The following is a 27259-nucleotide window of genomic DNA, read 5'->3' on the forward strand; positions in this document are numbered from 1 at the left end:
GAGGGGAAAACATACTGGACCTAATCATCACCAACATGGGGACTCTATGCTCCAGACCAGAAGTGTATCCCTCACTGGTAAGATCAGACCATAAACTAATCTCACTGGATATTCACATCCCGACTCCACCCCCACCCTGAAAACTACAGTGAAAAACTTCTCTAAAGCAAATTTCACACTCCTCAAAACTGAGGTGGAATCCTTCAAAGCCCCCGGGCCTGTGGAAAATACGGCCCAGACCGCAGAATCCTTTATAAACACATTCTATGAACACCTTCAGGAATGCATGGATCATGCAATCCCAAATAAAACCAAGACCCAATCCTGCAAAGGCAGACGTCCTGTCTGGTGGACCCCAGCCATAAACAAACTGTACTATAGAAGGAGGAAGCTACTACATGATAGAGCAAAATCCCAAAAAGGGAAGGCATCTCTGATCAGTATAAGCAAAAAACTACAGGCACTCATAAAATCGTCTAAGGCCAGCTTCGAGAGAAAAATTGCACAGGACACTAAGGATAATCACAAGGCTTTCTTTAGTTATGTTAGGAACCTGGGTGGGAATTCCCAGATATGCTCAGAATTAGTCCAAAATGACAAAAATACACCGAACCCACAGACATTGCCAACATCCTAGCTGACAGGTTCAGTGCAAACCCCCCCCCCCACCAAAAGGGCAAATATTTATCCGAGCAGAGTGCTGCCCCCCTGACATCTCAGATGCTCAGGTAAGAGCTTCCCTCTCCAAAGCAAAAAACACAGCATCAATGGGACCAGACAGTGTCCCGGGCTGCGTCCTACATGAACTCCAAGAAGAGCTAAACCCAAACATAAAACTACTGTTCAATCTTAGCCTTACTACAGGATATGTACCCAAAGAGTGGCGTACAGCAACAGTGGTCCCTCTCCACAAAGGTGGTGTCTCAACGGATCCTGGAAACTATCGCCCCATAAGCCTGACTAGCTTAGTCTGCAAAGCTATGGAAAGGATCATCATGGACCTCATAAATAAAGATATTGGGGACCTACAGACACTGGATCCTACCTAGTTCGGCTTTGTTAAGGGCAGATCCTGCCTCTTAAACCTGGTTGATATCTTTGAAACAGTCACCAAGGCCATTGACGAGGGGAAGGTGGTCCACACAGCCTACCTGGACCTCGCAAAAGCCTTCGATATAATACCCCACTCGGGCATTATAGATAAGCTCACCAGCTTAAATATAAACCCCTATGTCACTCGATGGGTTGCAAACTGGCTCAAGGAAATAACCCACATGGTTAGAATTGCTGGAGCCATGTCAGACTCCAAACCAGTTACAAGTGGCATCCCACAAGGCTCAGTCCTGGGACCTCTCTTGTTCGGTATATATTTCTCGGAGGTACAGGCCAACATGGAAGGACTGTGGCTGACTAAGTTCGCAGATGACTGCAAACTGGGCACCATAATCGACTCTCCAGCCAACACAAGCATCCTCCAAAAAGGCCTCATAGAAACAGACAACTGGTGCCAGAGCCATGGCCTCAAGCTAAACGCCAAAAAGTGTATAGTCATCCCCTTTGGCAAAAACAAAGTGCCCACAAATTACCACATAGGTGGTAATCCATTAAGTACAGAAGAAGTAATTAGGGACCTGGGGACCCAAGTTGATAGCAATCTCTCATTTGACAACCACGTGGCCAAAGTGGTTAGAAAAACATTTTATATAGCCCACCTAATCATGAAGGGATTCACATCTAGATCAGGGGAGGTCATCGTGCCTCTTTACTCATCCCTCATCAGGCCCATAATTGAGTACAATGCCCCTTTCGGGATGTACCTTACCAGACACGTGCAGCAACTGGAAAGACCCCAAAAGTACCTCACCAAGAGGATCATAGGGCTCAAGCAGATGCCATATGCTGCCCGGTTAAAGAAACTCCAGCTCTACTCAGTGGCATACTGCCTGCTCAGAGGCGATCTGTGCCTGAAGTATAAAGCCATGTCCAACCCGGAATTAATGGACATGCTGCACCTCAGAAAATCCAAATTCCATCGAGCTACGCACTCGAGAGACTTGAACCTCAGCACTGAAATAAATAGGACATGCTGGAGGGACAGATTCATAACCCAGAGGCTCCCTTCACTCTGGAATAAAATCCCAGTCCAGGTTAGGCAGAGTCCCTCATTGACTCTCTTCAAGAGGAATCTTGATGAGTGGATGGGAGATCGTAGGTTTACCCCTGGTATCACTTCTGTGTCACTGTTAGACAGAGGCACAGTATACTAACCTCGAAAAGGGCATATCAAAATTAATTTAAAATGGGTGGCGAAAGCCAAACACACTCTGGCTAGGCTTATAAATGCCCTAGGGCAGATAGCCTAGTATGAACCTAGGAACCTATATATATATATATATATATATATATATATATATATATATATATATATATATATATATATATATATATATATATATATAGATATATAGATATACACATATCATTGAAATAATACTTTTCACTCATGTGATGGTGAATTAATAGTGTAGTGCCATCTTCACATAAACAATTCTATGCATGCACACTCTAGCAGTAAAAATATCTTCCCAAGTTCCCATCAACAAATAAAAGTGATAATAAACCAGTAAAAATATCTTCCCATCAACAAACAAAAGTGGTAATAAGAGCACTAGAACTGTTGTACTATGTAAGAAGCACTGTGATGCACATGGCTGTATGCATATCTAGTACATCACTAAGAGATCCCTAAACCTTGTAGTTAGTGAGAAAGCATGTAAAAGGAAATAAGTTTGATAACACAATGGTATTACTTAAAAAGGTAAAACACGTTTTTTTTAAACAATGTTTTGCCCTCATTACCCAACTACGCCATCTGTAGGTAAACCCTACATTGCCAACACATATTATGAGTGTAGGTATGTGTTGAGTTGGTGTATGACACTTGTCCACTCTGTGTTCCCCTCATTCTACCCAGTTTGTAGCTACACACGTTGTCACCATAAGTACCATATTAAAAGATATATCTCTTTTCCTCCTTTTTCTCCTGCTTTCTTACATTATTCCAATTTTTTAATAATGCCTTATACAATTCCTTTTTCCTTACAAAATCTGAACTTTACTGCTTTTTACAGTGTCTGCCTTCCACTCCCTCACTGTATTACAACACCCTCACCTGAACACATATCCTGGAAACTGGGGATGTTTGGACTATCTTATGAGGCCCATAGAATTTCTGTGTGTTTATGGATTATAAAGTCAGGTAACTTATTTTTCTCAACCACCTATGGGAACCACCTTAAATAGATTATGCATCATTAACATTGTTTCTAAACGAATCACATTGTCTATGCAGAGCATCTCCTTTACTCTTGGAGTAGTCACCATGTGTTGAGATCTGTGGGAACCACCTTAAATATATTATGCATCATTAACATTGTTTCTAAATGAATCACGTCTATATAGAGCATTTCCTTTACTCTTGGAGTAGTCATCGTGTGCTGAGATCTGTGGGAATCACCTTAAACAGATTATGCATCATTAACATTGTTTCTAAATTAATCACACTGTCTGTGTAGAGCATTTTCTGGACTCTTGGAGTAGTCATCATGTGCTGAGATCTATGGGAACCACCTTAAATAGATTATGCATCATTAACATTGTTTCTAAATTAATCACATTGTCTATGTAGAGCATTTTCTGTACTCTTGGAGTAATCATGTGCCGAGATCTGTGGGAACCACCTTAAATAGATTATGCATCATTAACATTGTTTCTAAATTAATCACATTGTCTATGTAGAGCATTTCCTTCACTCTTGGAGTAGTCATCATGTGCTGAGATCTGTGGGAACCACCTTAAATAGATTATGCATCATTAACATTGTTTCTAAATGAATCACATTGTCTATGTAGAGCATTTCCTTCACTCTTGGAGTAGTCAGCATGTGCTGAGATCTGTGGGAACCACCTTAAATAGATTATGCATCATTAACATTGTTTCTAAATTAATTACATTGTCTATGTAGAGCATTTTCTGTACTCTTGGAGTAGTCATCACGTACTGAGATCTGTAAAGTGTTCAATGTTTCCACCCTCTTCATCCATAAGTATTTTATAGATGCCTTCAAAGCTTACAGTAGAGGCGACATCACTATGGAGAAGCTCTGCAATGTTCTCTGAACCTTCTGGAATTGGGTTCTATGGGGATTTATACTTTTCATTGTTTTCTCTTAAACCTTTTTCTTAAAGTTTTGATTAGCTATTCATATGATTTCATTCTTGAAAAATATGGCTCCTTATAATACTCTCCTTAAAAAAAACTTTTGAGGATTTATATATTATACTGTTTTGCTGCTGTAGTGGCTTGTAGAGCATTTTCATTGCTTCAATTCAGAAATAGGTAAGAACAATGTGTTAATGGAGTTAATTGTGGAACTGCGGTGGTGGTGCTGCGGTAGTGTTGTCGCCTCACAGTAAGACGTCCTGTTCGATTCTCAGCTAAAGCGTTTTCTGTGTGGAGACATGCGTGAATGGGTGTACCTTTGTTGAAGGTTGTGCATCAGGGCTGGCAACTCGGCATGTAAAAATCTACTGCCAACCATTACCGGAGTTCTGCTGTGGCGACCCTTAACCGGGAAAAGCTGAAAGACACAACAACAACCGTTATATTTTTGTGCTCTTTATTTTTTCAATTTGTATTACTACTATTCATACTGCCATATCTGTGTATCTTTTTACATGTTAAGATGTTTGTATTTTAATCATTGAAAGCAATTCTAAAAGTACTATATGCATTTTTAAGCATGTCAAATAACACAAATGACTGCATTAATTAGCCCTAAATGACTTTCCTAATACTGTATTTATATAATGAAGTAAGTGTTTTGTCATTTTGTATGAAGAATAAACTCAGAAGTTATTAGCCTACCCACTGCCCAAAGAAGATTTGGATTTAAATCTATGTGATAGGAATTATGGCCAGATAAAAGGTGCAATTCGTAAAAAAGAAAACTGCTCAGCAATAATTTATGCTGAGCTTCTCAGCTTGTACTAATCTACAATTTTCACTTCTAAAAGAGGTCTTTAAAACAGTCAAGATTAATAATTAATAAGCAGTTAGTACATTCAACGTGGTATAATATGCCACATTACAGTTTAGTGAACTCATCGCCATTTCATTAACACAGCTATGACATCACTTTGTTATATCATGCATTTAACATAAACTAAGAGTAGGTAATAACGTGCTTTTTCTTTTATAGCTTTATAGGTGTGCTATAGTTATATCCTGTGTGGGTTCCCATGTATTTATGCATAAAAATGAAAGTATGTACTAGAAATCTTGGTACAAAATCTGAAAGAAAAAGTCAAGACTGTCCATATATTACCCAAAGTGTATACTTCCCATCTGTGTTGATATACTTCTACCTGTTTATCGATATGATTCTAGTATGATTGATCACAATGTCACAACACATAAAACATCTTGATAAAATATAACAGTCACACTATCAAATACCCAAAACGCAAAACATAGTAAAGATCACAAAAAGAAAGCAATTTCCTTTTTCAGTTTTTACACTAAAACTGCTCAATGACACTTGTCTCTAATTTGTCTCAATAACCGTAGTGTTATAAAAAAGTTAATTTTTAAGGTTGGTATGGGGTAAGGTTAGGGCTAGGGTTAGTGTTAGCTCATAGCACTAAGGTGGGTAGGGGCAACACTGAAGAAGTAGTTTAGTGAAATCTGGGTCTGTTGTATTTGAAATCTGAAATTTAGAATAAATCCTTTCACTTGAAGAAGCTATTGATGCTGGGTGTCTCTCTTTTGCAATTTTACTATTTGTATTTTGCATGCACCATTACCGGGTTTGTGCATCTTTTTGGACTTTGACTTGTGTGTGAATGTGTGTGTGTTTTTGTGTATATGTATATATATATATATGGAGAGAGAGAGAAAGAGAGATATTTTACATATGGAATTATTAAGAATGATTCTGGATGATAATCTTAAATTTGACCTGCATATACAAAATTGCATAAACAAACTCAACAAAAATAGATATGATTTACAAAGCCCATATAACTTTCTCACCAATGCAATAAAGACATTTTCCACTACTTACTTAACACCCTTACTATTTATGGAGCCTTGTTAACCTTCAGGCACCACAGAAATCAAAACTTGAACTATGCTATAATAAAGTGGTAAAATTTGTAGCACATACCCCTTGCAGAACCCACCACTATATAGCAATAAAAGGCCTAAATTGGTTAGAACTACCACATCAACTAACATACACAGCTTCTTACCACCTATAACATTATCCAACATCCATGTGCTTGTCCACCACTAAACACAGTACTACACAACTATCTTATAATCCAATGACCAAAAGCTCATCTCTGTCCACAAACATATGAAATCTGTTGGGCATGGTCTGTACTCATGCCATGTTGCTAGGGCATGGAACTGTTTACTTGTATCCATCAGGTCAATACCTTCTCTTCAGCCCTTTAAAACCATTCTGAAAGACTTCCTAGCCAAAATGTGACTCTGTTCTTGCTCAACACCAAGACAAACTATATCCCAAAGTATGAACAACTACATATTCATACCTTATACCTCTTTACTCTCCCTTCATCACTCAGTTCCTTTCTTCAATTTGTCTCCCTGACTGTTATTCTAAATATGCCATAACCATGCTTTTTTCTCTCACATCATATTGAAATTTCTTTTTGTATTACACTAACTTAACTTTAATGTTTCTATAAACTGGCCAAAATTTCTTTAAATACTAAATCATTGTCATATAGGTTGCAGCTATTCTTAACCAATGTTTTCACATTATGTCTAATTTGGTATAATTACTTAAAATGTAGATGTTTTTGCATTATTTTTGAAGATGTAAAATTATTGTTCTTAAATGTTTTTGTAATACTTTGAAACTTTTCTCCTGGGTCTCCTCTGAAAATGAACACCCACGTAATCGGACTTTCCCAGCAATAAAATGCCGATATATATGTTATAGATAGATAGGTAGTTTAGATATATAATATCAAGATTATTAGGTTATTTTTAGAGGAAAACAATGACTGATTGTTTCTGTTAGCAAGTAGAAGCTTATTCTATAGACTTTGAAGGTGTTATGTAATATTTGTTTCTTCCATTATTGATATTTATTTTAGTATTAGTTTTTTCTCTTTGAAATTAGGTTTCACAGCAATTGTTCCAGGCAAAGTTTTGCAAAAAGAACTGAATCAGACATTACATTAAGCATCAGTGGCCACTTCAAATAAATGCATAAAAAAATGAAATTAATGGCAGGCGCTGAGTCCTATGTGACTTTTTTCAAGTTTCCCAACCCATTGATTTTTGTAGAAAGGAATCAGTGTTCATTTCCAGTTTTTTCCAGTGGCTTAGTCATAAAGTATAGAACAAAGTGTTTTCAATAATGCATCTAATAAGTGAGGTATAAAGTGGTACAGTGCTCTCCCTCGAGTGACTAATGACCTAGACTTGCTCCTTTGAATTAGATGGGCTGAATATTATTTATGACTTTGAAAGATAAACATAGATCATCATTTAAATTAGTTGCTATCCAAGAAGTTATTGAGAATGGTAACTGAGAAGGCAAAGTTCAAGGTATTTCATGGTTTTATACAATAATAAAAGTTATGTTTCAACATTTTCAGATAGTGTTTTGTGTTATATAAAAGTTTAAGTTGTTGCATGCAATTAATTGTCCTTAGATCTTTAATGATAATATAACTTTTTCACTGTCTGTAGTCTTGTGTTCTTTTTGCCAGTTTCTTAACGTTATACTTATGGACATTGTTTCATGTCATTACTACTACTGTTCTCCAGGAGTACATTTTTGTACCACCACCACTTATTTACAGTTAAGTGAGTACAAATTCAAAACCTTTATTCTTTCCTTTGATCTAGTTTCAATCATATAAATTTGTTTAATGAAGAATCCAGATAGCTGATGTCTTCATCGTTATATATGCATAGAAAAGTACTCTGAGGAGTGCTACCTCCTTCAGAAGAGAAATTATTCTCAGAATGTATATCATAAGTGATCGAATAAAAAGGGAATGAAGAAGTAACTATTATTCTAACACCATAGTATAACTGATGCAGTACAAAACTGAATCAGCGACAGCATATTGACCAGAGCTATTACATGCTGCAAAATGGAAACAGCATAGTGTTACAGTAGATGATACATTTTTGAATCCAGTCCATTATTTATTCACACACACACACACACACACACACACACACACACACACACACACACACACACACACACACACACACAAACTTTATGTGTTATTTAAGTAGTTTATGTTGCACCCACTTTACGATTATCAGCAAGGTTAGATAACATTGCATTAGAACCCTCTTTTGATAGACACCGTACAACAGACAAGTAATATATGGCTGAATGCTAACCCTTATGGACGTTCAGAGTAGTGAGTCATCCAGTGTCTTTCTCTTGGGGCTGGTAGTATTAGTGAGCAATAATTTTCACTCTGGCTTCACTTAGACACTTTGGAAATGATCATTAATGAAATCCTGTACTCAAGATACCTGGGCAAATTTGTGGAGGAATAGTATGAAATTTCAGTTGCTTAACCCCTACATGCTTTGGGTATTTGGGGCTAGCATTTCTGAGATTAAAATTTCATTAGAAGTGTCACACAGTTTGTAAATATCATCTAGTATCCTAAAATATATATTCCAGAAAGTGCTGCAGTTAGACATTGATAGATCCTGTCAAAGATGATAATATTTCTGATATCTAAGTAGGTTGTGACAGAAGGATGCAGTCCAAATTAACATAGTGCTAAGATTCCAATATAAAATAACTTAAGAATATAATCCTTTAGACCATTTTTTTTGCACTGCAAGTATGCAAGCCTGGCAGGCTTCTTTTTCACATGGAGAAATGTGTGTTGTGTTTTTTGAGTGTGTGTGTGTGTGTGTGTGTGTGTGTGTGTGTGTGTGTGTGTGTGTGTGTGCGTGTGCTTCCATGTTTTATAGATGAAAATAGTGCTAGGATATTTTTGTGCATGCTAAGCATTTTTTATTTAGTACATATTTTTCTAATACACTAGCATATGCTCAAAGGCTATTGTGTTGATAAGCAAAATATTCACAAAGTTCAGCATACAGTTACACAAAGAACATTTCAGCATTTTATTAGGTACAGTGTCACCATAGCTGTTACAGAGTACAGAGACTGGAACAGCAGCGAAAGCAGAATATATTTCATATGTTTTATTTATATGTACACTTCCACAGGAAATGTGCATACATAGCATATCTGCCATCTGCAAGTGACAAAGTGACACTCTCATACGCACAATCAAGTCTGTTATTTTCATAACTAAACAAACACAGAACCAATAAAATATAAATAAAGGCTACAAGGAGCTCTACACAAAGTCAGTTTTACATGTGGGCAGTAGCATGAAGATAAGTAAGTTAATGCAGGTATTAGGTTTATGCTTAATGAAAACTATATCAATATTTGTCTAAACAAATGAATTTAAGAAAGCATTTTCAGACCAGGACAGGCTGTCGCTGCAGCAGTATTCTGCTTTGGTTTTCTAAAATAATCATCAGATTCACAAATGTGTGCATTTGTCATACACCACCACTTATATTAAATACACAAAATGATGCAACAAGTGAGATAACAATGAAAAACACACAAATCCATGCTTCTTTGGAAACCAGTGCATAAACATCTTTTTGTCCTATTTTTACTGAAGTGCATAGCTGTATGAAAGTGGAAGCAAAGATTAAGAAAGGGGAAAGCCATGTTTACCTTTGGCAATGAAGCCCTGGATCCGGAGCTCTGTGTCGTCATTGTTAATACTGTTGTTATGCCTAAAGCGACTCTTGCTGGAGCAGCATCCATATTAATCCAGAAGGAAACCCAGGACAAAATGACAATCAACAGACTTGGAATGTACATCTGGATCAAATAGTACCCCATCTGTCGTTCCAGATGAAACTTCACATAAATGCATGTAAACTTTCCTAAAAGTAGATGAAAGATCACTTTAATATTCAAGGTGCCCTTTTAAGCACATTGGCAATAAAATGAAATGAACATAATTTAAATATCTATTAATCATTATTTATGAACATTCTGTGTGTGTTCCTGTAAAAAACATATCACGCAGTAATTTGGAAACTAGGGTGCAGTTCTTCAAATTGGAGTACACTGCACTTGTTACTGTAAAATGTTCTGACATAGACTGTGACTAAAAAGAAAAAAACAGCTGCATATTAGTATAAGGTAATTGACCTTAGAGTAGCATCCTGAAACTGATATGGAATTCATAAACTAATCATGTTACCATTCAGCATATTCATATGTTACTTAGCAATGTAAGTCATGTTACCCCTCGCCATATTCAAATGTTACTTAGCAGTGTTACGATAAGTCACAGTGAAAGTGTCTCAAGCTGCATAACTAAGTAATGCGATGTAGATAGCCATATTAAAAGGAAATCCACATAAGCAAAGCACAAATGCAAACTCACCACACCACAGAAAGAGATCAGATGATTACTAGATACGAAAGACAAAAGACTTGCTGATGACTTTGTAGCAGACACACCCTAGAGGTCTAGCAGTCATAAAACCAGGAGGGAAGCAGAAGGCAATTTTGTATAAAATTTAAGCTATGATTACAGGACATTATTCATGGCCTCAAGGAACAAGGAATCCATTATTCATGGCCTCAAACTAACCAGGGGGACCCTTGCACAAATCTATGAAATATACTGACACTTTATGACACTTCAGAGTGGTCACACATGGACCATCCCACTGTAGACTAATGTATCACTGGTAATATGCATCTTGGCTACAGTAATCTTTAAGAGATCACTCTGAGGTCACTCAGATGGAACATGTGGAGGAATACACACACACACACACACACACACACACACACACACACACACACACACACACACACACACACACACACACACACACACACAATTTATAAACATCCAGTAGGATTATTGTTCCACCATGAAGTGATCTCAAGGACTTGGCAGTATGCCTTTGATGTCTAAAGCTATAGGCTGCACATTAGTGCTGGTCCTTGTACCAGCAGTTCCTGACAGGCAGCAGTACCTCAGCTGAAAGAGACAACACGCTATCTACTATGAATCTGTAGTCACTGATGATGGTACAACCACAAGAATGAATGTAATTTACTGTAATAGTCTACATTATGCATACAGAGAGAATTAGGGACTACTGGCATTGCATGCAATGCATTAATAAATGATTGTACATGCAGCAACATTTGGTGGGCATGTAATGTAACCATAGAATAACATACAGTACAATGAATGGTGTATAGGAAACTATGCCCTCACAGAGATATGTTGATTGCATTACCATCATCATTAAAAAACACCACAGGGAGAACTAAGGATCCAGTAAGGTAAATATAAATCCAAAATCATAGAATTAGATCCACATAGACCAAAACGGCAATGTTCATAAAACTTTAATAAAATAACAATCAAAGTAAAACAATATAAAAAAAGATTAGCACTTTCAGGCTCTTGCCCTTCATCAGAGCATAATCCAGATTAAAGCAACTCCATTTAAAAAGCATCACATAGCCAATCAATGATTAAGGTTATGCTTCCTCTACACATCAGACTATGAACGCCAACAAAACTTGAGTTATGCTGAGATATGCTAGTGACATATGGGGAATTAAAAAATTATACAAGATAATCGGAAGATTTTGAAGATAGATGAAAGTTTTAAGGATATTGTGGGTGATACTCCCCTCTTTGCTTTTAGAAATAACATGAGTCTTAAATGGTTATTGTGTAAAGACAAGCATTCTAGTGCCTCTAATCAGTCACACATATCTGGGAGACTAGGCACATTTCCATGTAAGCACTGCAAGGCATGCAGCTCCATAAGTAAACATTTTAGCTTTATACATCCAAAAACAAAGAAGAAATATCATCTAAGACTTTATGCTTATTGCCAAACAATGAATACCTTGCGAAGTGTAATAAATGCCCATGTTTCTACATGGGAAAACTAATAGACTGAAAATGAAACACAATGCTCTTTCACAGAATATTTGTATCTATGAAGAACATATTTTTGCTTTTATGGTGCTGCAAAAATGTATTGAGAATGCGAGGAAAGGTGATATTAAAAACCTCACTGCATTATGTGAGGTATGGTGGATAGCTAAGATACAAGTGGATAGATATCCAAGACTTAATGAGTTAATTCCATTGAAACCTGCTCTAAGGGGGCATAACCTTAATCACAACCTTAACCTAATTCTACAGTCATTACCATCATCATTAACCCCTTTTTGTCTCATATTTCTACTTGGAGTTGTGCTATTGCATCAACTGTTGTCACTTCACTGGATTTAGCGCTACTATCATAACTTCTTCAACAGTCATGCTTGACTGTTGTTGGTCTGCTCTCATGAAATCCATTCATCTCTTGGCTGAATGGCCTCATGTCCCCTTGCTTTCTTCTTGTCTCTCACAAATCTTCTTCACCAAATCAGTTTCTTCTTTCCACTGTAACCTGCTTTCACTAACTTTTTTAGCAAATGGGGCTAAGCTGGTTTCAGCTTTGATGTTATCAAGTGTTTGTCTGTCCCACCCATCTCAGACATTTCATCTCCATCATCTCTAGCTTTCTCAACTGCTCTTTCTTCATTGCCAACGTTTCTTTGCAATGCAGATGTAAAGGTCACACCATTGTTGTATGCACCTTACATTTCAGCTTCTGTGGCATTCTTCTGTCACACACTATCCCTGACACTCTGAGTCATCTAACTGAAACAACTTTAATTCTAGCTTTGGCCTCCTCATGTAAACTTCCCTTCTCCTCGACCATAATTTCCAGATACTTGAAGATGTTAACCTGTTCCACTATTTTCCCTTCCATCATAATTTTTAACTTTTTTTTTATTTCCCCATTTAGTGCCATGACAACTGTGCTGTCTTTACTCAGTTTTGCCCCATGTGGCTTCACTTTTGCATTCCAGTCCCCTATGATTTGCTGAAGTTCTTGTTCAGAGTTTCCATGTAGCGCTACATTGTCTGCATACAGCAGCATGCTGAGTTGTCCCCCTGACGTATTTGCTCATGTAGTCCTTCATCAGTATGGACAGTAGTGAACTCTGATCTGTATGCTGATACAATCCCCGTTTCTCTGTGAACACTATTTTGAGTCTAAACACTATTTATAATTGTATATTTGGGTCCTTGTATATAACCTGCACTAATTCTACCAATGATTCTGGGATGTAGACCTGACGTCTGAATGCCTTTATCACCTTTTTGGGACCTTGTTGTATACTTACTTCAAATGTTAAAATGCTCAGTTGGACTGTTTCCCCATCTCTACCTACTTTTCCACTATCTGTCTTACTGTTAAATTTGGGTCAGTTGTGCTACATCCTGGTCTGCATCCAAACTCTCATCATCTCCTGTCTTAATTTCTATTATTCTTGGGTCTTCATTTATCAATCACATTGTCCATCACTTTCATACTGGGTGACAGGAATCTGAAACCTCTGCATCACACATAGCTATAAATGTCCCTTTTGTTCTTCTAAGATGGCACCGGGGTGCTTTTCTCCAGTCATCTGGGATGCACCTTTCTCTCCATTTTGTAATAACTACCCTCAGGAATCATTTTTCCCCTTACTCAGCTAACTTCTTTTTTTTCGCTCTCTCTGCAGCTAACCATCATCTGTCACTATCTGTTACCTCATTCAAAATGTCTGCTGAACCCAGCATAGCCTCTGCAGACTCAAACCAACCTACTTCATGCTGACGAGAAGACTGAGGATGCTGGGGAGCATCATGTTAGTGTCATTCCTACTACTCCTTGACAACCTTGTGAGCACCATAATTGCTGCACTGGTGGGTGCATGCATGCTCTACTCTGACCAAGAGGTATTCTTACATGGAGCACAGAGCTTGGCAGTAATGATACTATTATAGTGTGCCTAGGTTGTCTCCATCCACCTAGAATGGTCAAGCTGACAATAACAACTTAATTCCACCCTACCCATATGACCCTTCCAACATCCAAGCATGGGTTATCTGAATCACAGTAAGGGCTTTATTGCTCTGTACCATGGAGACCTTTAATTCACCCAATATCTTGATCATATCTGTCATGAATTTATCTAAGCCTATTCCTTTCCCTGACTTAAATTTCTTTAGCACTGTTCTTACTTCTTTTAGGGTAGGTCCTTCCTCTTTTATTGCAGGCTGTGTTTGGTGCAGTACAGCTTTTCTATGGTTTTCCTTATTGAGAAGTTGCTGGAAGGACTCCTTCCATCTGTCTTTGATGTCCTCTGGACTAGTGAGCAGATAGTTGCTGTCATCCCTAATGAATGGTTGCAACCATGTTTAATGACATCCATAAGGCAAGTGCAAACAAAAAAGAAGCAAAAACATACACTTTTGTACATGGCCACACACAGAATATCATTGAATCTGTATATGTTTAATTGAAACAGCATTCCTGGCACCTGCAAGTCACAGACTGGTCTCTACATTATCATCATAGCAAAAGTAGTCACGATGCATGTATTTTTGACAGATGCCAGTCAAGGTTACAATAGGTGTTCAGCCTAGCCAATTAAATTCAATACAGTGCAGAACAATGAAATGCAGGAAGAACAAGAAAAACAAAACGATGGTGACAAACACCCTAACCCAGGACCGACTAATGTCTCCACTGAAACAACTTATAGTATCATAAACTCCACCCTTCCAACCCTTGCCACTGTCTCAAATGCCTTACTTATAGGGCATTTCAATATCCGCAGTATTAACAACAAGGTTGCCCATCTCCATGCCCTCCTTGAAATTCACTCCTTTGACATCTTCTGTCTTACTGAAACTTGGTTGAAACCTGGTACTAAAGACAATGTAATATTTCCCCCAGGCTACAACATATTGAGACTGGACCGCATAAAACGTAAGGGTGGGGGAGTAGCACTGCTGTTTAAGACTGGACTACAGATCTCCTCTGTACCTTATAACTCACTACAGGATAATAAGGCTGAACTCCTTATTTCTAAACTACACCTAAACCCTAATAAATCAATCTATATCATCTGTATCTATCTACCGCATGGTAATAATAATACCATAATAGAGAATATCCTAAGCTGGGTATCTTCTACTTACCCACAAGAAACTATCATATTAGGAGACTTTAATTATGACTGGTCTTCTGTCAATACAGATAATCCTTCCTCACATATTAATCTTCACGGCTTTACTCAGACAATCAACACCACTACAAGAATCAATAAACCTAACAACAAAGAAAGTATTTTAGATTGGATTCTTATTAACAAACAACAACAAACGTATTTAGTAGGAACTCTGCCTGATGATGTAAGCGATCATACCTTAACTTACATCATAAGACAAAAGAGTGACATTACTAACACCCCAACCTATAAGATCTCATGAAGCAATAAACACTTTAACCCATTATCATTCCAAAATGAACTAAATGCCTGCAACTGGAACCCTCTAAAAATTCTCCCCCTTGAAGAAGCTGTTAAATATTTCAATGCTAAATTCTTAACAATCCTTGATTAACATGCTCCAAAACGATCTGTTAGAGTTAAATCCAAGCCAGCCCCTTGGCTGTCTAAAGAAACAAGACAAAGAATATTACTTAGGAACAAATCTTGGGCTAAGTGGAGAGCTACCAAAACTACCTCTGATCAACAAGCCTTTAGGCAGTTACGAAGTAGTACTAAAAAAGCCATATTCACAGACAATAATAACTACTATTGTAAATTACAGAAAACTCACCATAACAACCCCCAAAGGTTCTGGTCAACCTTAAATAGACTCCTACACCTAGGCCAGTCTAGTACACCTTCCCCCTTAGGGGCTGAAAAGAATACCTCACATCAAACTGCTAATGCCTTTAATACCTTTTTTTAGTGACACCATTAATTCACTAGCCTGTCACCTTTCCATAGACAAGTCTAGCCTCCCTAGCTCCACATCTCCTAATCTCCCTATATTCCAACTACAACCCTTCTGTACCACCTATATCCAAAAACTTATCCAAAAACTTAAACTCTGTACCCCCCCCTGCTGATCAGTTACCATCTGAATACCTTCAAAAAGCAGCTGAAGCAGTTGCCTATCCCATATCCATCCTTATAAATAGAACCATCATTGAAGAAACCATCCCTGCTATCTGGAAAATCTCCCACATTATCCATTTACATAAATGGAGGTAACTCTAATGAGTATTCTAACTACAGGCCTATAGCACTCTTATCACCCTTAGCAAAAATTATGGAGAAATGTATTCACCATCAGCTCATGGACCACTTAACTCAATATAACTTACTAGCTAACTGCCAGCATGACTTTAGGCCATTTCATAGTACCACCACAGCTCTCTTATCCTTTACTGATTACATCAATAGAAACTGCAACAACAACATCCTCTCATCAGCACTCTTTATAGACCTGTCAAAAGTCTTTGATATGGTAAACCACCTCCTGCTCATAAAATCCCTAGAATCTCTTTCTCTAGACCCCAAGGCTGTTCACTGGTTCACTTCCTACCTTAGCAACAGGCAACAGGCAGTTCTCTGGGAAAACAAACTTTCATCCCTTCTGCCAGTCTCTCTTGGTGTCCCTCAGGGCTCCATTCTAGGACCTCTTCTCTTCTCTTTATTCATAAATGACCTACATGCAGCAATACCTCAAGCTACATGTATACAATATGCAAATGATTCTACACTCGTATGTTCTGCTAAAACCACATCTGAACTACAAACACTAACACAGAATGTATTTAGCACAGTTGAGGCATGGTTCTTGAAACTTTGCCTCCTTTTGAATGCCAAAAAAAACAAACTTCTGCTCTTTAGGCCTAATAGTAAGTCCTCCCCCATAGAATTCTCTATCATATCCAGTAATGACACCCATATATCCCCTGATTCTACCACCAAGCTGTTAGGTATCACAATCAACAATAACCTCACTTTTGATAATCACATTAATAACACTATTAAAACCGTAAATACAAAATGGGGCTCCTTCTACAGAATTAAAACCTTCTTAACTCCAACAGCCAAAACTACACTTGCTCACTCTCATCTTATTTCTACTCTTCTCTACGCTTCACCCATATACACTAACCTAAAGAAAAATAATCTCACTAAACTAGCTAACACATACAATAGCATTGCCAGATTTGCTACCGGGAACCCATTTAGAACTCACCACTGTCAGAACCTACAGCAACTAAACTGGCTTGAACTAAAAAACATGCTGACACTTTCCCAACTCACCTTTGTCCATAGGATATTTTGCCAACCTAATAACACCCCTATACTTTCTAACCTTGTCTCCCCTTATACTAACCTAAATTCCTTACGCTCTTTGAGCAAACTTTTTGTGAGGTTAACTAAGTGTAACAACATCGCTGGTGACTCCCTATTCTCCAGTACTATAGGTAAATATTGGCATTTTCTACCTACTGCTCTAACTTCTATTCCCTCCCCCTTTCTCTTTAAACAAAAGCTTAAAAAACATCTTAAAACACACTGGTTATGGCCATGCATCAATCCTGACTAATCTTGTGATTCCACTAATTATTATTTTATACAACCTTCTTTCATTATTCTCTACTGCTTCCCCTTGGGAAGCTTCTATCAAAAGCACCTTTGCAAGTAGTAACTGTTATAAATTATTAAATAACTTTGGATGTGAAATTAATTGCTGAATGTACTGTATATTTCCACAGATGTTTTACTGTAACAGAACTCTTCTATCTTGTATTCTGAAATAGAAATTAGGGTGATGTCCTACCTAGTATGTTGCATCTTTCGGCTTTTCCAGGTTAGGGGTCACCACAGCGGAACTCCGGTCCGCTAATGATTGGCAGTAGATTTTTACATACCGAGTTGCCAACCCTGACGTACAACCCTTAACGAAGGTACGCCCTCTCATGCATGTCTCCACACAAAAGACGCTTTAGCTGAGAATCGAATAGAACAATGTCTTTCTGTGAGGCGACAACACTACCGCAGCACCACCACCGCAGTATGCATGAATTGTGTAATGTAGTTTAGAATCATGTTTTGGCCTGGTATTTTATACCTCCTTTCTTTGCTTTTGTAGATAATTTATCTGTGTTTGTTTCTATGTGGAGCTTTTCTCCCCGGGCCCCTGCTGAAAATGGAAATGTATCCAGTTGGACTAGCCCGGTAAACAAATGTAAAATAAAATAAATAAATAAATAAATAAAAACATTTTCATATATATATATATATATATATATATATATATATATATATATATATATATAGATATAGATATATGGTTCCCTATCAGAAGCCTGAAACACTATAAGCCTGAAAATCAAAATCCTGAAAACTATAGACTGAAAGTTCAAAATCCTGAAAGACCAAAATCCTGAAACTCAAAATCCTGAAAACACAAAATGGACATACTGACGTCATTGTGGCTTTGCTATTGTTAGCCCTGTGGTGTTGGGTCATGCGTTGGGTTCAGGTAAGTGTCTTGTTGGTTTTATGTTAGGGTTAGGGCGGTTTAAGTGAGTTAGGGTTAGGGCGCAGGTTAGGCATGTATGCAATAGTGACAAATATTGGGGTTAGGGGCGGTTTAAGTGAGTTAGGGTTAGGGCGCGGGTCAGGTGAGTGTGCGATAGTGACGGACCTTAGGGTTAGGGTTAGGGTCAGGGTCAGTTGGTAGATATTAGTGTCTTTATAGTGACATATTAGCATTATTTGTGTTTTCAGGATTTTGAGTTTCAGGATTTTGGTCTTTCAGGATTTTGAACTTTCAGTCTATAGTTTTCAGGATTTTGATTTTCAGGCTTATAGTGTTTCAGGCTTCTGATAGGGAACCCTATACACACACACACACACACACACACACACACACACACACACACACACACACACACACACACACACACACACACACACCAGTTTACAGCATGTAGCATGTCCTGTATTTCTCTGGGCAACATGCCATGCTAAAATAGTAGCTATACATGCAGGGGTGTAGCTAACTGTTTTTAACACCTTTTGTTAAATTATCACTTGAGACAAAGGCAAACATAAAATAATTAAAAAAAAAACAAACTGTATTAACATGTTTCCAGTTATGTACATTATACATCCCATATGTTCTCATTTTTACAACTATCATCAGTCCAACATTACATACATTGCTGAATTCCTGCCTTTCTTTAAACATCACTTCTCCTGCATTATTCTGCATGTATTGTTCTCACCATTTCCATTTACTTTTATATGATTTGCTCCTTCACTTTTCTAAAGATCCCACTTCTAGTTATTTTATCTCTGTTACAATATTCAGTGCCTCAAATACTCTTGGTTTTCTTTCTTGGCAGGCACCATAATTAAACTTAACAAGGCCTTACTATGTCTAGGCAATTCAGATCCTGTGATGCAGCTCAAAAGAATCTTTTCCTTAGTCATACCCATTTGTTCACCACTATTTCTGACAGAGTACCCTGCAGGGAATTTTTAAAATTTGTCAACATATTAAACTCCCAAACAAATGTTCCCAGTTTTCCCCATCACATCTCCAATATTTGCCATTAACCTGAGGAAAAATTCTTTGAAGTCAAATTATAGTATAAAAAGACATATGCAAACACTTCCAAGCAAAAACCCTCAATGTTCTGGCTTTATTACACATGTGGAAGCCATACATATGTACTGTCATTGTTCCCATATAAATTGCTTATCCAGTCTTTCTTCCCAATCTTTTCTAACCTCCCGTGATTGATTCTTATAGTAATTGTACAATATTTAATATACCCTACTAATTAATTTAACATCAGCTTTTGTTTTAGATTCAAATAAAATCTCTTCCAGAACAGAGCTTTCACGTAGGATTCCCCTATCCCTTTTCCACTGCATATACTATGATATCAATTCCTAGTAAGGAAGGCTGTCTCCAGCCTGCAGTCCAGATGTCTTCTTGGCCTCATCCCACTCTATTGCCATTCCCTCTCTAGTTATTTTTTCCCAATACACTGACTTCTTTTCTAGTTTTCTCTAATAAATTATGGACCCCTCTTGCCTATTCTCTGCACCTGTCCTTGCAGTCATCTCTATTGGCAAAATCTCCTTTCTCCATTCTCATGTTGGCTTATTAGAATACTTTGTTACTTTATGAATATAATATTCTGTATGCCTATTGTTATTTTCCTTAAAGATATGCATTCCAAATCCTGATTTTCTCTTATTTCTTGAGTTTTCCCCTGCTTCATCACCATCCCTTTCCACTTTGAATATTAACTTTCTGCTTGTGTTATATAAATATATGAGTCTCAAATGTGTAGTACAATATAGCTTCATATCAGGTAATCCTAACCACTTTATTCTAGTGAAAGGATCAACTTATCCTACTAAACATTTGCTCCTTTCTCCTCCAAGATAAATTCCTTTAACTCTTTATTAATTATTATCCACTATATGCCTGACCTTTATAAAAGAACTAAAGAAACTAAAAACATTTTCACTGCTTCTATCTTATCCATATTCATGAGAAGAGTTAACCATTTCTCAGTTTTGTATTATCTTTACTTTTGCCTCTTCCCATATAGCTATATCTCTCAATTGTCTAGATTTTATCAGAATGTCAAGATTTTTGTCTCATATTTTTCATCTGTTCCTCATAAAATTTGTAGATTTGTGGCAAATCACTTTCTTCCCTCCTAGCTTCCAAATGTCTACAGGAATATCTTCTGTTTCAAGAGACTTTTCTGCTGATTGAGTATACATCACCATTTTTATCTCATCTCCTCATGCTTTAACTGTTAATTGTTGAGCCTTATCTGCCTCTAATTTTGCAATACTTAAGTATTCCAAAAATATTTCTATTTGTGCTCATTCTTGATTTCCACATGTCTCTGCTTTATACAAATTTTCATAAAATATCTATAATACCACTACAGAATCTTTCCTTATTTGTATAGGCTGCTTTGGTATTAGCCATTTCTACTTTCAGTTGCCCAAGTCATTCTTATCATCGGAAATAGTTGCTTAACAACAATCTTTCTAAACTTATACAAATTATCCACATACTCCCTTATTATTTCTTCAGCACTCTGCAGTTACACCTCTTTTTTTCTGGGAAATTCATCTTATTCTGCTTTAACATTTTTCAGCATCTCTAAATAATTTCTATTACTTCTTAACCATATCAGTTTTTATTTTATTTCTACCCTATCTTTGAACTCCATTTTTATTTTAGCCCACTTAGTAGCTGTAATGTCTCAAGAAATTTATATCTTCCCTAATAACTCTTGAATAATTTCTACTACCCATTCCATAAATTCCACTCTTTTTAACATATAAATTGGAAAGCACCAGAATCACATTTTTACTCCATTTCCCTGCATTTGTACCTTACTTCTTGTTGGTGAATGATCTGAAATAGTTATTGGATGCATGTCTACTTCCAATTAAATTTACATGTTCCAGTGAAATATAATGTCTATCTACCTCACACCACACAGTTCTACAGTGTGGTGCTTTATTTATAATTTCTATCTAGTCTAGCCCAGTTATTGTACTGGGGGAAAATATATAAATTCACTCTGAGTTCCTACTATTGAATTCTCGTCTTACATACCAAATATTTATACTTTCATAAATGTCTTCAGAAATTTACCCTCTGTTATATTTTTCCAGCCCACATCTGCAAGTAATATTCCCTATTGAAAGTTGATTGTTTCTTCAAAAATGTAAGTGCCAAGGTAACAGTTTTTGGTGGAATATAAATATACATGCCAGAATAATCCTCCTCCCTTGCCAATAGCCTCTTACTACCAGAAATCTACCATTATCTTTTCCTCTTTATTACTATTGGAGCTCCTCTACCAATTAGTATAATTACTTCATTTCTATTCTGTTGAATATCCACATTGAAATACTTTAGCAAATTCAAATGCTCATTTATTTCTAAATGCATTTCATGCAGCATTGCTATTTGCACTCTGCATTTCTTTATATAATTCAATACTCTTACCTTTTTGGCTATACTTGTAAAGCTATTTACATTTCAAGATAATATGCATATCATTCCCATTATGTTAAGAATTTATTATTCCTATTATACATGACAGCTTTTTTGAATGTATATTTCCAACATTTGTTTTACATACACACACTAATGTTTGCAGGCTGATCTGTTATACAGTTGTTTATTTACATCTTCAATTGAACATATGTCACATTTTTAAGATGTTTTGTTTTAATGAAGACTGTCAAAAATACATTTCCAACCCCCGCCCCCATAACCTATTGACTTAGAAAAGATACACAACTATGCACACCTTCAAAAATGAAGTTTACCCCCCTCCAGATAGGAACAATTGCCACAAATCAACAGCTTTTCCCACAGGCATTACCTAACCTAAAATTAAGGTTACTCATGTGAAAATGCATGTTATAGCCTGTGCTCCTACATATATTGATTGGTGTCTGTTCTTTTCTTATCTCTATTCTACATACAGATGTGCAAAACAGCATGTATGCTTTCAGAAAACATTAACTTTTATCCTTAAGAAAAAGCACACTCACTATTTTTAAATAAAAACAAATTATACACTGTTCTATTCCATGCATTAATGTTTTAAGACTTCTAGGGAAGTTGCTATTTCTTATGCATTTCCAATAATTTCAAACTTAATTTTTTATTGAACTGCTTGCCTTGTACCTTTAAAATTTGAATTTCCCTCAGTAAATAATGCTCAGAACTCTCAAGATTAATTGCTTGCACCTGCAGACAACTCTTCATCATGGAAACATAGTCATCAATAAGAAAAAGAACATCTAACAACTTTGCAGATGCATGAAGGAATCTTTTTCAATTTCACTCAGAACAGAACAGAATGTACAACTGCCATCAGCTGAAGACTTCTTGTCTTTTTTTTCAACCCTACTTGGTTACATAAAACACTTGCATTAGATTAAGCTAAGGACATCATCAGACATTCACATTTGCAAAAATAACAGAAAACATGTCAAAATAATCAGTGCACATTTACACCCCAAGGCTGGCAGCCCAAGATTACAAGAGATTACGTTAAACATGCTTTTGTTCAGCCTTTCTTACTGTTTTACATTGTGCAGTCTATATTTTATAAAACTAAAAAAGTACTTGTTTACCATAATACCTTTATCACATACTACAATCAATGAAAAGACTCACCCACCCCCACATTTAAAATACCCATGACTACCTATTAAACAAAACTGCTTTGCTGTATAATTGGAAGTTTATGGCATGAAATGTTTTATACAAATACTATTAGGAACAAAAATTGTTTTACTTTAAGTAACTTTTAGTGTCCTTCTAAATATTAATGACATAAAGTATGGTATGCATTTTACAGTCCACTGACAAGTTTAACAAAGCCAACAAAAGTCCATTATTTCTCAGCCGCATTTTCTTGCAAAGCCATATTTCACAAATGTGATTGCTGATTTACAATCTCACATTTTTCACAATTGTCAATGTTGCTGGCCTTCTTCTTGTTCATCTGCATCTCCGAACACTAGACTCTGATTTAAGTCTAATGTACTTTTGATTCTTCTAGTCAACTTCTAGTCAACTTATGTGTTTCTTCCTGTCTCTCAAGCATTCTACTTTGTAGCATTAGAAAAGATTTCACTGTCAAAATCTCTGTATGAGATTTATTGGCAGAAGAATGTGAAACAGAGTCCCCTTCTGTTTGATGGCTCACTTTTTGTTGGATAAACTTTTATACTTCCTCCTTAGCCTGTTCTGCATCAAAAATTTATTTGATCTTACAGAAAAATATTCTGAATAAATCTTGATACATCCGCTTGAAACTCACACCTGCATCTCAACATTTCCTGCTTATTGGGATAAATGTGCCTCTCTTCTGCCTGGTTTACAGTGAATAATCATTTTCCACAAACACTCTGCTCTCTGCAAATTTGTAATACTTTTCCCTTCTACCACAGTTTTGCCAGGATCTTTCTGCTGGTATCATTGCATCTTTACTAATACAGGTCTTGGCTGCTTTCTCATGGCCAGGTTTGAAGCATACACTCAATGTGCTCTCTCAGTTAAGAAATCCAGCTTTGGAATGCAATTTATTGAATACTGTACTAGAACAACAGAGTTTCTAACATTCACCTATACATTCAATACAGAGAGGATAGCATTTTTGGATGTGGATTTGTCTAAGGATAGACAGAATACATGTGGATTGTATTTTAAATGTATTTTAATGACTTAATATGTATTCCAATTTTTTTAGAAAAGTAATGTGGTTACTTTAAAAGTTCAACATTGCTTTGTCATTTGACTTTTACCCTTGAACATGTGTTTTTGTATTTGGTACTTAAGTGTATTTGAAATGGTGGTTCTGTTTGTCTTAAGAAATTGAGTTATTAAACTTGACGAAATCACTGACATACAAAAACAGTTTGCTACCATTTTTTTACCTTTTTTTTTACAAATGTGATTGCTGCTTTATAATCTCACATTTTTCACAATTTTCAATGTTGTTGGCCTTCTTCCTGTTCATCTGAATCTCCAAACACTAGATTCTGGTTTAAGTCCAAGGTACGCTTGATTCTTTTAGTCAACTTGCAGTCAACTTCCATGTTTCTTCCTGTCTCTCAAGCATTCTGCTTTGTAGCATTAGAAAAGGTTTCACTGTCAAAGTCTCTCTATGAGGTTTATTGTCCGAAGAAAGTGAAGCAGAGTCCCTTTCTGTATAAACTTATACTTCCTCCTTAGCCTGTTCTGCATCAAAAATGTATTTGATCTTCCAGAAAAAAATATTCTGAAGACATTTTGATACATCCACTTGAATCTCACACCTGCATCTCAACATTCCCTGCTTATTATGATAAATGTGCCTCTCTTCTGCCTGGCTTACAGTGAATAATCATTTTCCACAAACACTCTGCTGTCTGCAAATTTGTAATACTTTTCCCTTCTACCACTGTTTTTCCAGGCTCTTTCTGCTGGTATCATTGCATCTTTACTAATACAGGTCTTGGCTGCTTTCTCATGGTGGTTTAAAGCATACACTCAGCATGTTCTCAGATTTAACAAATCCAGCTGTGGAATACAATTCCAGTTGCATACTTGTGCTTTCATAAAACTAATACAGTCTGTTCCTTCAAGTTTTTCTCATAAAGCAGAAAATCTCCGGTTTTCTGTTTGTGCTCTGCCTCCTACCGCTACCAGTTTTTTTGTAACAGTTCTTCTTGAAATGTCTCATACTCGCTCAGCCTTTTTCTTCATTTCAACCTCTGATTTTCACAGATTTATCATCTAATCTTATCATCTCTATAGCTAGTTAAAGCTTCTTCTAATTTTCCAGTGTTTGGTATTTGAGTTAATATCCTCCTTCAGTGTTTCATTTATTTTAATCACCTCTGAGTAGATTTGATTAAATTTTTCCTCTGAATTAATGGAAGCCATCTCTTGTACCAAAGCTAAAACTTGAACTACCTTTTGCTGAACAGCTGCAGGATTTTTCCCAATCAGTGTTTTCTCTTTAGTTTTTCTATTTGATTTTCTTTCATGTTCTCCAAATTTCTTTTTTTGGCATCCAGGCAGTGTAATTATTAGCCAGTAACTGTATTTTATACAAGGTGGTAGAATTACAAGCTCTTATTTCTCACTTTCTTTTTTCATACTACTAGAGTTGAAATTAAGCTGTTGACCCATGTGCAGCCATCTTGGAAGTCTATAGATATTTTTCTGCCTAGTGCTATTCCATCCCTCAACTTGTTGAGGGGCAAAAAGAAGGGAATAAAGGAGCTCTTTTCTTTTTTTTGTAGTGTTAGGGTTTGCACACCAGTAAGGTGGTGCTGGGGGGGGGGGTGAAATCCTAACCCTTTTTTTCCTAACTGTACCACTACCAAGACAACACTTGACCTTGGTTTTGTATTTGGGTGTATGACATAAGGTATTTTTAGCTGTAGAGAATTTTTAGATATTTTGTGATTCAGTGTTATATTTATTTATTTTATATTTATTTTGCATTTATTAACCGGGATAGTCCACTGGACATAATTCCATTTTCAGTGGAGGGCCTGTGGAGAAAAGCTCCACACATATGAAAAACATGTAACAAAAACTCCAAATTTACAAAGTATATTTAGATATAAAATGCAGTGAGTCTTGATTAATAGTAGTATATTCATACACAGCAGCTACAATTAGTGAAAACAGAGAAATCTTACACTAATAGATTCATTAGTCTAAAGAAATATATAATGACCTCAGTCATTGCTGGAGAGAGTCATGTGTAAACCAACAGCTTCTTAAAGGTTGTTGGGGTCTAAACCATAACAATTTATTTTTGTTATATTGTATGTATTTATATAGTAATAGAATCTAGACCTATCTGTTCATCTTGTGGTTTGAGCTAGTTAAGGTGGTGGAGGGTCTAACATAGTGGAGGGTCTAGCCTGGTGAAGTGCAAGACCATATCCAGTTATTACTGAGATGCAGTCTTAATGATTTTTTGAACTGTAAGAAGGAAGTGATAGTAGTTATGTTATAGGGTAGAGCGTTCCATATTTTGGATATATAATTAGAAAAGAAGGCATCACCTGCTGTATTATTTGACTTAGTTACTGTGAGAATAAGTTTGTCACCAGAATGAAGAGTTCTGTTACTGGTGTGGAGGTGAAGTAGCTTTGCAATGCAGGTTTTTTTTCTGGTTGATATAAAATTTTATGGGCCAGAGAGAGTTGGTTGTAATGCAGGAGTCGAGGAAGTTCTAGCCAGTTGAGCAGTGGTGAGATCTAATTGGGGAGTCAGAGGCAAATCTAGCTATTTTGTTATAGCAGGAGCCAAGCTTAGCTAGGTCTGCTTTTCTAAGCTTGGTGATAATAGGTGAGGCATAGAGGAGGGTAGAAATTAGGTGAGTGCGAGCCATAGTAGCTTTTGTTTTTGGGTAAGAAATTGTCTATTTCTATAGAAGGTACCTAGTTTTTTGTGAATTTTCTTGATGGTCTGGGAAATATGGATATCAAATCTTAGATTATCAGTCTCAATGCCCAGGTGTTTGGTGTGCTCTGTGGGAGAGATAGTAGTTTTGTTACTGGACATGATATTAAAGGTAGTAGTAAAGAGTAGTCTGGTTTTAGCAG

The 27259-nt window shown here is 36.6% G+C and overlaps 1 protein-coding gene across 1 annotated transcript in view; it reads right to left on the reverse strand.

Moving 5' to 3' along the window:
- The window catches only part of GLRA2 (glycine receptor alpha 2), a 1310903-nt gene that overhangs the window by 297965 nt on the left and 985679 nt on the right, over positions 1–27259 (reverse strand). The window contains exon 7 of the mRNA XM_044072525.1: positions 9842–10056. Coding sequence (XP_043928460.1) covers positions 9842–10056 — 215 coding nt within the window. The remainder of the gene's footprint in view (positions 1–9841; positions 10057–27259) is intronic.

This window comes from Protopterus annectens, chromosome 5.part0 (genome assembly GCF_019279795.1).
Source record: "Protopterus annectens isolate FY-2018-M chromosome 5.part0, PAN1.0, whole genome shotgun sequence".
NCBI classification, from domain to species: Eukaryota; Metazoa; Chordata; order Ceratodontiformes; family Protopteridae; genus Protopterus; species Protopterus annectens.